At 41.1% G+C, this 15,874-nt stretch overlaps 1 protein-coding gene across 1 annotated transcript in view; it reads right to left on the reverse strand.

The window, feature by feature from the left end:
- The window catches only part of LOC108800287 (neural cell adhesion molecule L1-like), a 219,567-nt gene that overhangs the window by 124,949 nt on the left and 78,744 nt on the right, over positions 1-15,874 (reverse strand). Inside the window, 3 exon segments of the mRNA XM_018572262.1 lie at positions 659-839; positions 7,716-7,831; positions 14,406-14,628. Of these exon segments, the coding sequence (XP_018427764.1) occupies positions 659-839; positions 7,716-7,831; positions 14,406-14,628 (520 nt within the window).

Consider the following 15,874-nt stretch of genomic DNA (forward strand, 5'->3'; position numbering starts at 1 on the left):
ATATATATTTATTTTTTTAGCTCTCAAAGTTGATATGCACAACTGCATGCAGCTAGATTCAGTCTATAGAACTTTCTTTATTTATTTATTATTATTCTTTTTTCACTAATATTTGTTTTGGTTGTATTGTCTTATCATCATAATGTCTGTGTTGTGTTTGTCTGCTTTTTCAATAAATCTTTTGTGACAGAATTATATAAGGGAAACATTTACAATTGCACTGACCTGTTGCAAGCATTTAAAATTCCCTATTCACTGATTTAATTGTTAATGTATTCAGCATATGCTCTTTGTCATTAAAGTATCTTAGTTAAGGAGACAAAGCAAAGATGGGTGGAGTATACAGCTAAGGAAAATCCATGGGTTTGCGGTTATTAGCTTCAATCTTGATTTTATAGAATTTAGTGCAGCCAGATTAATCAAATGTCCCTCTGATTAGGAACCCAGCATCTTTTTATGCTAATGCGTTGTCTGGTCCCCCTCTTATAAACCAATGTTTGTGGGTGAGACTACAGTGGGTTTAAATTAGAAAATACACAATGGTCTGTATCTTAGCAGATTTCGATTTACCAGGTGCTGCATTGTTTTGCATTGCTGTGCTGGGCTTATTGAGGGTTGAGTTTAAGCTATATTGCTACTTGTATCTGTGTGAACTCACCTCCTTCTTCTGTTCTGATGGTCTTTGTCTCACTTTCTGAGCCTTCACCTTTGCCATTGAGCACATGAACTGTGATTGAGTAGTTGGTGAAAGGCTTTAGGCCATTGATGTTTGCATGGGTAACATTACCATACACAGTTATCTTATGTGTATGTCTCTCATTCTGAGCAGCATAACGGATCTGTGAAATAAAGTTCACAAGAAAGTAAAACAGACTGTAAAGGCTCCAAAATAATAACTTTGCATAGTATACAGCTGCCATAAAAAACCCTCCATTGCCAGACGCAGGAGTGGACCCTGCTGCATATATTTTGGTCGTGCCAGAAGCTCGGGGACTTTTGGGGTACAGTAGCGGAGATCTGCCATAAGGTGACAGGGGTTCGTTTGGGGTCCGATCCGGCTGAATACCTCCTGCATCTAGCTCCAATGCCGCTTCGCAGATACAGGAGATCCCTCCTAGTGCACTTACTCAGTGCGGCAAAAATGTGCATACCACTGTACTGGAAGCGCACATCTGCTCCTCCAATCTCACTGTGGCTGGCGAAGGTGGGAGAGATCTACAGGATGGAGGATCTCTTAGCCTCTGCCAGTCACAGGGTTACTCAGTTCAATCGTACCTGGTTCTACTGGAACTTACCTTAAATGATGCCTCTAGATCTGATCATCTTCTTCTTTCCTGTAGTTTTCAGCAGTCCCTCCAGTGCTGGTGCCGGTCTCTTATCCAGCGCTGACTGCTGAGTTTTCTGTGTCCCACAGAGTCTGTGCGAGTGCACGCTGCTGGGCTGCCTGCATTGACTTGCCTTGTGTCTCTCCTCGTCTCCCGGCTGAAGATCTGTACTGCACATGTGCCCGCCCCATGATCCTTTAGATTTTAGAGCGTGCGGCAGAGACACAGGTAAGTTTAAACCTTTGTGTTAACTTTTTTAAAATTTTTTTGCATATATCTACTGCTTGCTAGCCAGGTGTTTACGCCCCCTTCCTGGCCAGGCCATTTTTTCAGTATTTAGCGCTATGGCACTTTGACTGACATTTATTCTGTCATGCAACGCTGTACTGAAATGAATTTTATACCATTTTATGGGGACGGATAGAGCTTTCTTTTGGTGGTATTTAATCACCACAGGGGTTTTTATTTTCTACTATATTAAGAAAAAATTACTGAAAATTTTGGAAAAAAAGGTTTTTTTAACATTACGTTATGATATATTTATTGTTACCCAATTTTTTGGTAAAATATAAAAGACGGGGTCACGTCGGGTAAATAGACACCAAACATAACAAGCCTTAAAATTGTGCGCACCCGCAAAATCGCAAAAAACTACCATACCCAAAATTGACCATAGGCAACGCTTTAAAAGCTTTTACTGCTCATCAGTTTAGTGTTATCAGTGATTAATGGCCCTAGAATTATTGCTCTCACTGCGTCTGTTTGCGGCGATATGCAACATGTGCGGCGTAATGGGCACAATCATCGTTTTTGCACCCGACGCATGTTTGCACGCGTGTAGGTATGGGTGGCCACTTTAAAAAAAAAATTGTTTTTTATGTGTGACTAATTTTTTTTTGCAACTTTAAGTTTTTTTCCACTTAACTTTATTGTTATCACATAGGGGGCTAAGAACCCCCCCTATATGATAGGGGGCTACGAAACCCCCCTATATGATAGCAAAGAGATGTGACAGGTCCTCTTTATGGAGACATCAGGGGTCTCCAAGACTCCTAATGTCGCCTATGGATCCCCAAAGAAGCTGATGAAGCAGACATCTGCTTCATCAGCTTCTCTCCCGCTTCTGAAGCTGAGTGACACAAGAATGCGGAAGTGATGTAATATACATCACTTCCACATTCTGACACCGGAGAGGGGACCGGACGGATCTATCGCCGGCTGATCGCTTTTATGTAAACAGGCATTGCTGCCTGTTTTTAAATTTTGGTAGTTTCCTGCTCGCGTGCTGTGGCTACCATGCCGTTACATCCCGGAAGCTCCCGGCCGGCCGTTTTCTTACAACGACCGGCCAGGAGGCGGTTAAATACCCTTTAACTTCTCCCAATGCAGTCTTGCAAAAAGTCTGTTTACTTGTCATGTCATTTAAATCAGAAAGATAAAAAGTAGACCAGAAGTGGCATATAATGTACCTTAAACTGTGGGTCATGTTGGAGCACCTATTAGGAATAATAATCCATATACATGCATAGCATTAAGCTTTCATATCCTCAGTCTGCATTCTCTTACCATTAAAACAATGCCTCTCCCCTACAATATTCCAGGCACAGAACAAATTGGAATCCTCAGGCCCTGTTGAGCCCCATGAACTTTACTAATCATGTTAAAAAGTTTATGTACACTACAGACTTTTCTATGATCCGTGAAGAGATCAGTGTCTGTTCTGTAGGGAGAGGTTTTTTTTCGGGTGGAGACTCGACGCACTTTGGGAACACAGCTAGCAGCATTCAGACAGGGGGATTTATCAAAACTAGAGCAGATAAACTCTGGAGCAGTTGTGCATGGCAACCAATCAGCGTCTTTCTTTCATTTTGAAACTAAAGAGAGATGCTGATTGAGTATAATAATATGTGCCTATAATACTGACTTGAAGAGTACATCCAGGTGAAAAGGAAGAAGTTCAGAATTATGAATCATGCCTAGCAATCATCTCTACTTCACAATACAATACTTAATCTGTTTAAAAAAAAAGCTGCAGCATCGCTTTAGAAATGTGCACTGGGCTCCACTGCCCTCGAGAGTTTGAAGAGAATGAAAAAATAATGAAAGGGGAGTTTACAAAAAAAAAGCTGGGATGAGAGTCGGTCATGCAACTTGTAAAAGTCACATGACAGGCACTCCTCCAAGTAGACAGAACTTTGTATGATATTGCAGGCTGCATTCTGCGGCCCACTTTTTCTGAACAGGGGAGCCACAATATGCATTATTACTGCTAAGTATAATAGATCACACAAAGTGATAGTAGCTCTCTATTTTAAATAGGTGTCCCTGTTGAAAGATTTGTTAAAAATGTCACCAGCACACCATATTGAAGTAAAGAACACGTCTGTTTATTGACGTCTCATGTCAAAACAAATTTTGACATGAAGCGTCAATAAACAGACGTGTTCTTCACTTCAATATAGTGTGCTGGTGACATACTTAACAAGTTTCAGTATTGGCAGCGCCATCTGCGGTCACATCTAGAACCCACGCTGACAGGGATACCCGGTAAGGAGTGCAGCAGGATTCTGGAATACCTGTTGAAAGATGTTCCCTTACCTCCTGCTCCAGTGAAAACCGTAAAACTTTGGATTTAACCCTTTCGCTGCCAAGTGCTCTGGGACGCTTTACACCTCACCATTTTTGCAATTTTTGCAATGGTTTGATTTTCAACTGCTGCGTTGCTAGCTACACCCCCAAAACATATAGAAAGACCCTACATATATTTTCTGAAAGCACAGACTCGGTAGAATAAAATAGAGTGCTACTAAATTTGTAGGCCCTGCGATAATTGCGTAAATGTTTATCAAATCAATATTGAACCGTTAAAAATACACAATTCAATTGATAAAGCACACTAAACTCAGTATCAGTGCACAAAAAACAAAAAAATTCCGACTAAATCTAGAAGATAAAACTGTATGGAGTTAAAAAATAACAAATATTTGTACATTTTAAATTGCGCCTTATGACACATTGCCGTGCATGTGGTATGCTGTGTTGCAATTACATGTACGCCTGTATAATTTTGCCACAACACCAGTACAGTGCACAAACGATTTTTAACATAAGTTGCTTATTTACAGTTTTGTGTTCTTAATTTTTTTTTACCATTTCCCAAAAAGGATCAATTAAAAAATTTACAAATATTTGATATTCATTAACTCAATACAGTTTTATCTTTTAGATTTAGTCAGAAAAGTATTTTTTGTGCACTGATACTAAGTTTAGTGTGCTTTATCAATTCAATTGTGTATTTTTATCGGTTTAATATTGATTTGATAAACATTTGCACAATTATCGCAGGGCCTTCAAATTTAGTAGGAACATAGTTTTATTTTACTCGGCCTGTGCTTTCAAAAAATATATCGTTTACAAATGCTAGCAACGCAGCAATAAAGCATCAAAACAATGGGACCAAAATTGCAAAAATGATGTGGCCAGCTGGGGTGTAAAGCATTCTGGTGGGCTTGGCAGCAAAAGGGTTAAACCCAAAATCAGTCATTATTGTGTAGATATCAAAGCAGTTCATAGATTGCTAAAGCTTAATGTTTTGGCTAGAGATGTATGTTTTATACATTAGGACCTATTTTATCACTGCCTCAGATCTTGCTAACCCTACCACTGGCCAGACACATTTATATCCAATTATATATATATCTTTTTCCTTTATATAGGGGAACATAATACATGCAGCCTGTTCATACTGAATATGTAAGTTTTTTTTGTATATCTTCAGGGTTCATATCTTCTTTTCTTTTTCTCTCTATTCCCCTATAATTCACTCACTGTCAAATAAAACCACAGATTAGAATTGTATCCTCAGCCTGTAATGACCAGTTAATATTATAATTGATATACATGTTGTAGGGAACACTGCGAGCACTCTAGGACACATCAGCCATGAAGCAATTGCAAGATATGAGAGATTATGAGCCCAGTTTTGATCAGGTTCCCTTGAGGTCCAGAATGTTATAGTAGCTAATGTGATCCTCTAGGTATGCTGAATCCTGTGGTCTTTTCATCTTTCAACAACTTCAACCATCAAAATGCCTTAAAAAGCTTAAAATATATTTCCACTTTTGCACTCAAAGTCCACTATGTTTGCTATGTGTTCCTATTCACACAGCAGCACACCTAAAAATAATAAAAACATTACCGTATTTGCCGGTGTATAAGACGGCTGGGCGTATAAGACGACCCCCCACTTTTTGTGTAAAAATATAGGTTTTGGGCTATACTCGTCGTATAAGACGAGTATAGCCCAAAACAATGTTTAAATGCACTTACTAACCTCCTTGGCGGTATTCCCGAGTATGGCTCGGGGTTAATTTTCAGTACCATAAGTGTTAACCCTGAGCCACACTTGGGATTACAGTGTCTCTTACCTTGTCCAGGATCCCAGCAGCGTCCTCCATCTTCCGTCCTTCAGCTACTACCGCGCTGAGCCAATCACGGCAGGCTTTCTATTCTTTAATACAAAGCCTGTATTTACTGAATACAAAGCCTGCCGTGATTGGCTCAGCGCGGTATACTGTATGTAGCCGAAGCTACATACAGTATACCGAAGTATACCCGGCGTATAAGACGACCCCCGATTTTCGGGCGATTTTTTCGGGTCTCAAACCCCGTCTTATATGCCGGCAAATACGGTATATATATTTCTTACTTTTCAGACGTTTGGACAGACCACAAACATGTTTCAACAAATTCAAAGTGACATGAAACTCTGGATGTGCCCATAGAAAGACTGGGGATGCAATTAACTTTCTGTCTGTAACATACAATGCTTCTAGATCTTTAACCCTTTGTAAAGGTGCCCATACACTGTACGATTCTCGTACGAGAATCGCGGGAAATCCCGCGACCGTACGAGAATCGTAGTGTATGGAAGGCGTGCGACCGTTCTACTGTACGGTCGCACGTCTTCCATCGAACAAGCGGGCTGGAAAACCCGCCGGGAATCGTACGATTCTCGGCGAGTGAGTGGCCTGCTTGTTCGACAACTGACGAACGGGCCGGTGTGCGCACGCGCACACTGCCGATTTGCCGTGCTTGCAAGCCCGCCCCTCATTGCAGTCATCGCAAGCCCGCCCCTCAAGGGGGCGGGCTTGCGATGATCGCAAGTACGATCTGCCTGTCCAAGATGGGCAGATCGTACGTTTTTTTAAGTACTTTACAACCATCGCAAGACTAAGGTCTTGCGATGGTTGTAAAGTGTATGGCCACCTTTAAGAAAGACAGTGTTCAAATCTAGTTTACACCTGATAATTAACTCTGCCAGCACAGTACAGGCAGGGTTAATTAAACACCTGGGTCCACATGCATTCCAGAGAAAATGAGTCATATGAGAAAACAAGTGATCAGCAATTTTTTTTAGGTTATGCTATGTGAATAAGAACATGTAACAAATATAACATGGGTGTAATCCAAATTTGGCTGCATAAGCGAAAATACACTTTAAGTAGTAGAGTACTGGTACAGATGTAGATAACAGCACTGATTTCCGTTCTTTAGAAAATGGTAAACCAACACTGCCCTTTTAACACCACTTATGAGGAAACCTCATACATTTTTTTTTTAAATTAACTACTGTACATGTAAAAAATATATATGTATATATAATACTGAACAATGAAATAAATAGATAAGTGGAAAGAATTACACAACCATCTCTTTACTTAAATATAGCAATGTTGTCCATCTACTACTACACAAACATGCCCCACACATCTACACTTATTCCTGACTGTACATAATGCATAGTGACCGTGTCTAATGTATCTAACTATAACAACAATCCCCTGCAAAAATTGCTGTTGTTCCCAGGGCTTTATAAGTTATTAAACTCCAATGTATTGTTGGTATAAAACATTTTTATAAAGGGGAAGAGATTGGGGTAATTTTTATTTACTGTATCTATTTCATTCATATGGCTATGGCATGCACATCGGCAGAGGTAGATTTTGTTTACACATCAGAAATAACAAAAAAAGTCTGTAGTTCTGATTTTAGCTCTAAACAGTTATGCAGCATATGCAAAAAAAAAAAATCCGTGCTGTATTTAACAGAGCAAATGAGAGCAAGTAAGTGAAGTTAATGGTTACAGTTTACACACAGTTTAATGTGTTCTGTGGTCTGAGTAAAAATAAGTCTAGATGATAAGCAATAAAAAGGAAGGTCCTCTTCAATCCTATTCACCTGGCTCCATAACTTTCTGAGATGTCCTTTTTCTCTGAAGCACAGGATACACAGACAATACTGTATGCTTCAGTTTGTTCACAGATTGTCGCTTTTGAGTGATAAAACAAAGCAGTGACCTCTCCAATTACAAGAGCAGTATAAACTCACCACAAATCCTTTTAGGTGACCGTTTAATCCATCCTTCTGCACAGGCAACCATGCCACTTTTATAGTACTGTCATTTACAGCTTCTAAACCAACATTTTCAGGGATACTTTGGGGATCTGTACAGGAAAATAGAAAATATGAATATATTAAAGATCATGCCATAAATGTAATAAGGCAAATAGTGAATTGCAGAGTTTGGTGTACCAACTATCTGTCTTTTGGAGGAAAATAGTATTTTATACCATTATTCTCCTTATTAAATTATCTGATGTCTCATGTACAGTTTTATATAAATGCACTACATACAGTTGTTACACAAAGGGGTCTATTTATTATTAATTTAATTGCCGATCTGCCCAGCATTCACCCATTTTTCAGCAGAAAACTTTCACAATAGCACACTCACAATATATCACAATGGTTTTCACCCAGTTTCAAAGGATATTCACTTGAAAACAGAATTAAACAACATTCACCACATCTGTTTTTTTTTACAAAAAAACTAAACAAAAATGTTTTACTGTACTACTCATCCTATTTATCACTCAGTGAATATGAATTCACTCTGAAATTCACCCAATAGTCACCCTTTTTTATAACTAGCACAATATTCAAACTATCCCTTGGTTTGACATGGGTGAATGGGTATTTCAAAGTGCTATGTGCTTTTAGTGCTTGTGCTGTGGATTTTTCTATTCTATGAAGAGTATTGAACCTGTGTTTTTCATACAGGTAATGCACTTCTAAAGATAAATGTTTTTTTTTTCCTGATTATTAGAGGTGCACCGAAATGAAAATGTAAGAACCGAAACCGAAATAAGAAACAAATGTCAGGCCGAAACCGAAAATGTTTTTTATTCTAACTTTTTCAAATTAATTTGTATTCAATCAAATATTTTTTAATTTTTTTTATAAACTTTTTTATTTTTTATTTATATTAAATAGAATAGAATAGAAACACTGACCGCTCACAGCGCTCTCCTCCTGCAGCACTCGGCCTCCTGTGGCAGTTTCTCTCCTCCCCGCTGGGACACAGAGCAGCGCCCAGCTGGGAGGAGAGAAAGCACGGATGCACGGCCAGAAAATGGCACTTTCAAAATTTTGACAAAAGTGCAATTTTCGGCCGATATGTTTTGGCGGCCGATCTATCGGTGCATCCCTATTGATTATTATTACCCCCCATAGCAAGGGAGTACTAAGCATGCAGTCTCCCCTGTGGATAACAGCCCACATGCCCTTCAGCATTGGTGGTATACTTCTAGAGGAGTTCTCAAAAAAAAAAAAAAGAACTCCAGGATGGAATTTGTAATAATAGAAACAGTGATGTCATAGGGAACTCCATTCCAGATTTCTCTAGAATCATAAAACCATGCGCAGTATTGCAGAGTTCTCCGAACCAGTGGTGGGAAGTTCCTTATTGCTTACACAGAGATTGAGGAGTGAGGAAGGTGAAACCTGTGCAGGTCAACCTCTGACCTGCCAATGCTAGATGAATGGCCCGGGACAACTTCTGAAATGAAAATATTATATATTAATTTTTTAATTGTTGTTGTGTGTTTATGTATCTACTTTGCTTACCCTATGCATTGTGAACTGGTTAGGGGCCAAGAAACGCCTAAAACCAGTTCACTTGGGAGAGGGTAACCACCTTCTTTCCTCCAATGGGAGAATAGCTAGATGGTACAAAAGCCCCCTCCTCGCTTGCCGACATCTCCCGGGCACTGGGATTGACAAAGAGCCCAGTGCCTGGTGATTTGGGAGGGGGATTTTCAGTTTTTGTGGAACCCCTTTTCAAAGCAATGCTGAAGGACATGTGCACTGGTATAAGCACAGCAGGGGAGATACGCTTTTGCAGCCCTCATCCTATGGATACCAGCCCACTGAGATGCCAGGCTGGTTAGTTCAGGGGGAAGTAGTGGAGGAGCGTTTTTTGCCATTTTTATAGGGGGAAAAAAAAAATCAACAAAAAAAATATATTCTGCCCAAAATAACTATCCATAGCATGAAAACTGTGTCAGGACTCCCGTTATTTAACATTCGCTCAGAAATTCCCACTGCAATTTAATCAGTAACCATGGGGGACAAACGTAGCCACCCTCCAGAAGAAAGGACAGTGTCAGCTTGAGGATGTACATTTTTGCTAATTGTTAAGGTACTTGAATGCATTTTTAAGATTTGTATTAAGGTCTGTATTTATTTAGTAAATACTTTGATCCATATTTAAATATAAACATTTGCCTTGGACCAATCCATTGTTATTAAGCCAGTCATTAAAAATTCTCAAAAATTTTGAAACAATGGCTTCAAAATCACAGAGCTCAACTCTTTAGGGCCTGTGAGTGTAAGCCAACTGCTCCAGGTGCTTTGTTACTACCAACTCAGGGACATTTTTTTCCTTCAACTGACCACTGACTTTTTTTTCTCTTATTGATGTTGGGGGAATTGTTTTACTCTGGCTGCCCACTAAGGCAGAAACATTTTTGACCCCTACCGATGCAGGAATTTTTATCTATTATTGACCACTGGACCCAGAGGTACTTTTTATTCCCCTTGATCTCTAGGGAGTTTTTGCTCCTACTCAAGTACAAATGTCCAAAGACCTTCAGCACACCTTACTGGACTTCCCATAGGAAAATATGGGTGCTCGCAGTGACTGCGGATGGCGCCACATTAAGCAAAAATTCATTGTGATGAGATGTCACCAGCACACCAACATGACAAAACAAGTCAATATTCAGTGAATCTTCGTTTTTATTTTCAGAAGTCACTCAAAGTAGAGTTAATCGCTTTCGGGGGCCGCGCAGGGTCCCCTTCATCAGGCTTAAAGTGAACATTTCAAAGTACACACTGATCACCACATAGATCCACCCCTTTGACGTCATATTCCCGCCAGAACAGAAGGTTAAACATTGCTGAAAAGTCATGACATGAAAAACCAATAAAATGCAGATTCAAAGTGCAAAATATATTTATATTGGTGTAACGATTTATTCTTTATTAGTGTTGTGCTGCTTTTCGTAAGAATCAGGCCGAGCAACTGACAGCCGGATTGCCATGGGGATGAAGACGCTTTTAGGCGGTGGAGAACCGCCCAGCGTCTCCTATGTGCAGGCCGAAGCTTCTGCGCATGCGTCGCGGGACATATACCATTGGTGTAGTCCCGTTGCTGGTCACGCCCCTTGTCAGCGATCTGTGGAGAGACACAGAGATGCCTATACAGTGCTTGTTTTGGGATCAAGATAAAGGGTTGTTTGAGAGATGCTGTACTTTGTAAAAAAAACATAACTCAGCCGGTATATTCATAAGGAAGTTCATAACGTATCAAGATTAGGGCACCATTTGATCAGAAATCGCTGGTTTAGTAGATATAAAAACTGACAGAAATCACTTGGTTGAGTATAATCATAATATGATGCACATGGTTAGTACTCGGCAACAATTTATGGGCCTGCACATAGGAGACGCTGGGCGATTCTCCACCATCTGAAAGCGTCTTCATACCCATGGCAACCCGGCTGTCAGTATTAGCTTCTACTCTAGCGACAGCAGATCAACAATTCGCTTTAGAACCACAGTACTTATGACAATAAATTGTTGCCGAGTACTAACCATGTGCATACTGTTAGGTTTTGCACTTATGTCATATTATGATTATACTCAACCAAGTGATTTCTGTCAGTTTTTATATCTACTAAACCAGCGATTTCTGATCAAATGGTGCCCTAATCTTGATACGTTATGAACTTCCTTATGAATATACCGGCTGAGTTATGTTTTTTTTACAAAGTACAGCATCTCTCAAACAACCCTTTATCTTGATCCCAAAACAAGCACTGTATAGGCATCTCTGTGTCTCTCCACAGATCGCTGACAAGGGGCGTGACCAGCAACGGGACTACACCAATGGTATATGTCCCGCGACGCATGCGCAGAAGCTTCGGCCTGCACATAGGAGACGCTGGGCGGTTCTCCACCGCCTAAAAGCGTCTTCATCCCCATGGCAATCCGGCTGTCAGTTGCTCGGCCTGATTCTTACGAAAAGCAGCACAACACTAATAAAGAATAAATCGTTACACCAATATAAATATATTTTGCACTTTGAATCTGCATTTTATTGGTTTTTGGCACGATGCTTAGTCATGACTTTTCAGCAATGTTTAACTTTCTGTTCTGGCGAGAATATGACGTCACTATGACGTCAAAGGGGTGGATCTATGTGGTGATCAGTCTATTATGTGTGTGTATATAATGGTGATGGTGTGTACATTGAAATGTTCACTTCAAGCGTGATGAAGGGGACCCTGCGCGGCCCCGAAAGCGCTTGACTCTACTTTGAGTGATTTCTAAAAATAATAAAAAGAAAGATTCACTGAATATTGACTTGTTTTGTCATGTTGGTGTGCTGGTGAGATCTCTTCACAACAAATTTTGCTCCTACTCAGGCCCGGATTCCCCACAAGGCCATGCCTCGGGACGGCAGCGGTGTGGAATCCCCCAACGCCCGGAAAATAAAGTTCCAGGCGCCGGGCGGTAAGTTGCCTTCTACAGTTGGCAAGGCAGGACTGAATGTAGTGTGGGGAAGCCGTTTGTTCGTTTACAAGTGATCGCGGCGATGTCGCCGCAATCACGTGTAAAATGTGTGCAGCCTGTCCGTCGTCCCCTCCTCCCCCCACACCTACCTCTCTCCTCTGGTTCCATCCTCCCACCGGCCTAGGGTTGCCACCCGTACGGGAATGACCCGGACAGTCCGGGTTTGTAATCCTGTGCCCGGGTACAGCCCTTTCGCAGACCCGGGCACGGGATTCAAACTGCAGGCTTGCTCACAGCTGGCCGATACAGAGTATTTGGGCGAGTACTTGTACTCGTCCAAATGCTCCAATACCTTCCCCGATATTGGAACTTCCGGTCGGAGGGAGATGTCCCTCTGACCAGCAGCGCTAAGAGAGCATACAGCCATCTTCCTTTCCAATCAGGAAGCCGGGAGGTGGGTTATCATCCACCTCCTGGCTTCCTGATTTGCTAGGAAGCCTGCTTCACTTGTTGCCACTGGGCCTGCTCTGTGTAGTTTTAAAAAAAAATTGTTTTTTTTCCTCACGATCCCGACACGCGCGGCACCTCAGGCAGTCGCCGGCCAGCTAAATTAGGACCCCATCTGGAGCTCCTTCCACCGGACCAGCGCTGACTCGTCACTGCTCTCCCGCACCGAAGGTAAGTGAAAAAAAAAACATAGCGCAAGCATCGGGGCATTTTGACAAGTACAAGTACTTGTCAAAATGCCCTGTTTTTTCCGCCCTCAGGCGGCCGCTTGCCTTGCCTTGCGGTAGCGCCGGGCCTGCATACAGCCGACTTCCTTTCCAATCAGGAAGCCGGGAGGTGGGTTATCATCCGCTTCTGTATTGGAGTTCTGTTGTGAGCGGTGCCATCCACAGTCATTACGAGCACCCGTTACTTTTGGGATATCGGGTAATGAGTGCGGCAAGGAATATGGATACTGCTTTTATATAGTATATATCTGGGGACCTGTGGCACGCTCGCATCTTATGGGGGCATTATTTATATACATAATGTATATCTGGGGACCTGTAGCTCGCTGGCATCTTATGGGGGCATTATTTATGTACATAATGTATATCTGCGGACCTGTGCACACGCGTTCTATGGGGGCATTGTTTATGTACATAATGTATATCTGGGGACCTGTGGCACACTGGCATCTTATTCCTATATAAAGAGTCCATACAGTGAGAGGCTGTGCTCTTCCTCTCTCAGCTGTCACAAGAGTTCCAGCACAGTACTGTGTTAGAACTCCTGTATTGGAGGTGACAGGTTCAATAAAGAGAACCTGTCACCTCCAAAGGCTATCACACAGGCGCTTGTTAGCTAGCTCCTGTGCGATACCAATAAAGTTAAGTGAAATTTGTTTTATAAAAATTAAAAAAATAATAAGAAATAATAATTAAATAAAAAGGTGATTAAAAAGTAAAAAATAATAGGAAATCGAGAGCCTTCTGTTGTTCCAGGATTATTTAAAATTTTGAGTGCAGATGCAAAATAGGTTTTGATGTCTGGCATCAGAGTTGCTTAACCCCTTCCCACGACCATCTGTATATAAATATCCAGTATGGGGCCCTGTGCTGTGGATACGTTTATAATTATCTCCCCTTTGAGAACTACCAGTTGACACATGGTGCAGCTGGTGGCTCTCAATCCAAGCTATCATAGACCGCCCGGGACCCCACTGACAATCAAGAACCAACTCAGCATGATTCCCAATTGTGTGACCACTATGTCAGCTATGATCACATGCAGACTGGAGGCTTCACTGAAAAATTGAAAGCCTTTAACCTGCAGATGAACAATGCTGCCTTTAAGTTGAATTGTTCATCTGTAGTGCCATATATGTTTAAAGCTGTAGTTACATTACAGTATTTTAAAAAGATAACCAAAATAAATAAACAATTTTTTTATGCATTTATCAGCCTATAACAAAAAAACAAAGCAGGGTTTTTATTAAAACATGTACCAAGTAAAAGCTTTATATGTCCCTCAATATAACAAAAAAACAAAGCAGGGTTTTTATTAAAACATGTACCAAGTAAAAGCTTTATATGTCCCTCAACATGTAAACCAACTCATGCTGACACCACTAATTCTGACACGGGCAAGAGAGGGTTAGGCAGAGATACTCACAGTCTTCTCCAGAGTAGCCAGTGACAACTTTAGGCTCAGGACCTTTCCCAAGATCATTGACAGCCTGAACTTTAATATCATAAGGCACAAATGTATTGGTATCTTCTACAAAGACATAAGGCTCTGTGACCCTCTTCTCCCTCCATTCCTCATTCTGATTTTCTCTTCTCCACTTCACAATGTAAGCAAAACCAGGTCCATTCCACTCAATTCCTCTCACAGGCTGTCAATAACAAAAGACGTATCAACACATTGCATTTTTGTATTCTTTTTTATATATTTACATTTTTAGTGTACTTGGCAAAAACAATCATGGTAACAAATATTTAATTAAAAAATACATTACATAATGTAGGTTTGCAATTATATGCTTTTTCATGCTCACTGTAAAATGCTCAAAAGTAGCACAGTAGTGAATAACAGAAGGATACCTTCCTTAACACATTTTGAACTGTGGCAACAACCAAATAATAAAGTGAATGAAAGACCCATCAGAGAGGAGGCAAGGGCACCAAACATAAAAAATGGGAATGAAAAAGGCCCCCAACAATCCGCTTGCAAGACCTCAACTCCAAGGTGTAGCATCCACTGATGCAGTGATGCCAACCCTGTAAAATGTAGTACAGGTGTGGACTGAAGATCAGGTAGCAGCCTTACAAACCTGGGAAACAGAACACTGTTGCTGGAAGGCCTAGAAAGGGCCTAGGTTGAGATGCCACAAAGCAAAAGGGTACCTAACAGCCCCCCTGTTAGGTACCCTTTTGCTTTGTGGGATCTCAATCTCTGAACAGAAACAAGCAAGACAGACAGAAGTGAAATCTCAAATTTGCCATTGGTTCTCAGTAGGCCAAGAGTAGGACATTGGTGAAAACTCTGAACAGTGGCCAATCCAAGGTGAAGAACCATGAATTGGAAGGGAAATTCCCTCACTGCAAAGCTTAGGACGTGTTGGTGGCTAGTAAAGATCGGAATCTCCAATATCTACCAAGGTCAGAAAATATTCTAGGTGAAGGAAGGCCTCCTAGTGTGGAGGAAGGTTTTTTTAAAGTTTGAGGTCCAGAATAGGTCAGAAACCTGGCATGTTGAGTGTAAAAAGGGGAATGGGAACAATTACTCCCTGTAATACAAACCCCCTATGTGGCTTAGCACAAGGCTTTAGCATACTGTGGTGAAAGATGGTATGAAGCAAAAAATCTGTTTGGGGAAGACAACTTTTTGTAACCACCAGATACCACCTTTTGCAAACATGTCAGAAATATTCTGCAATTAAAATCTGGTGAAAATCAGTAGATCTTCCTTCCTTCCTGTCCTCACTGGTGGAGGCAGACCTTCATACCATGGAAGGCTTGTAGGAGGATTTGGAGAGCCTCTGATTAGGGTCTTATACACATGAAAGACCCTAAAGCTTTCTGGGTATGAAAGGAAAGTCTGCGTCCAAATCTGCTGACCAGCCTTCAAGCCAGATAATT

The sequence above is a fragment of the Nanorana parkeri genome, unplaced genomic scaffold (genome assembly GCF_000935625.1).
Source record: "Nanorana parkeri isolate BGI_ZX_2015 unplaced genomic scaffold, ASM93562v1 scaffold1981, whole genome shotgun sequence".
NCBI lineage: Eukaryota > Metazoa > Chordata > Amphibia > Anura > Dicroglossidae > Nanorana > Nanorana parkeri.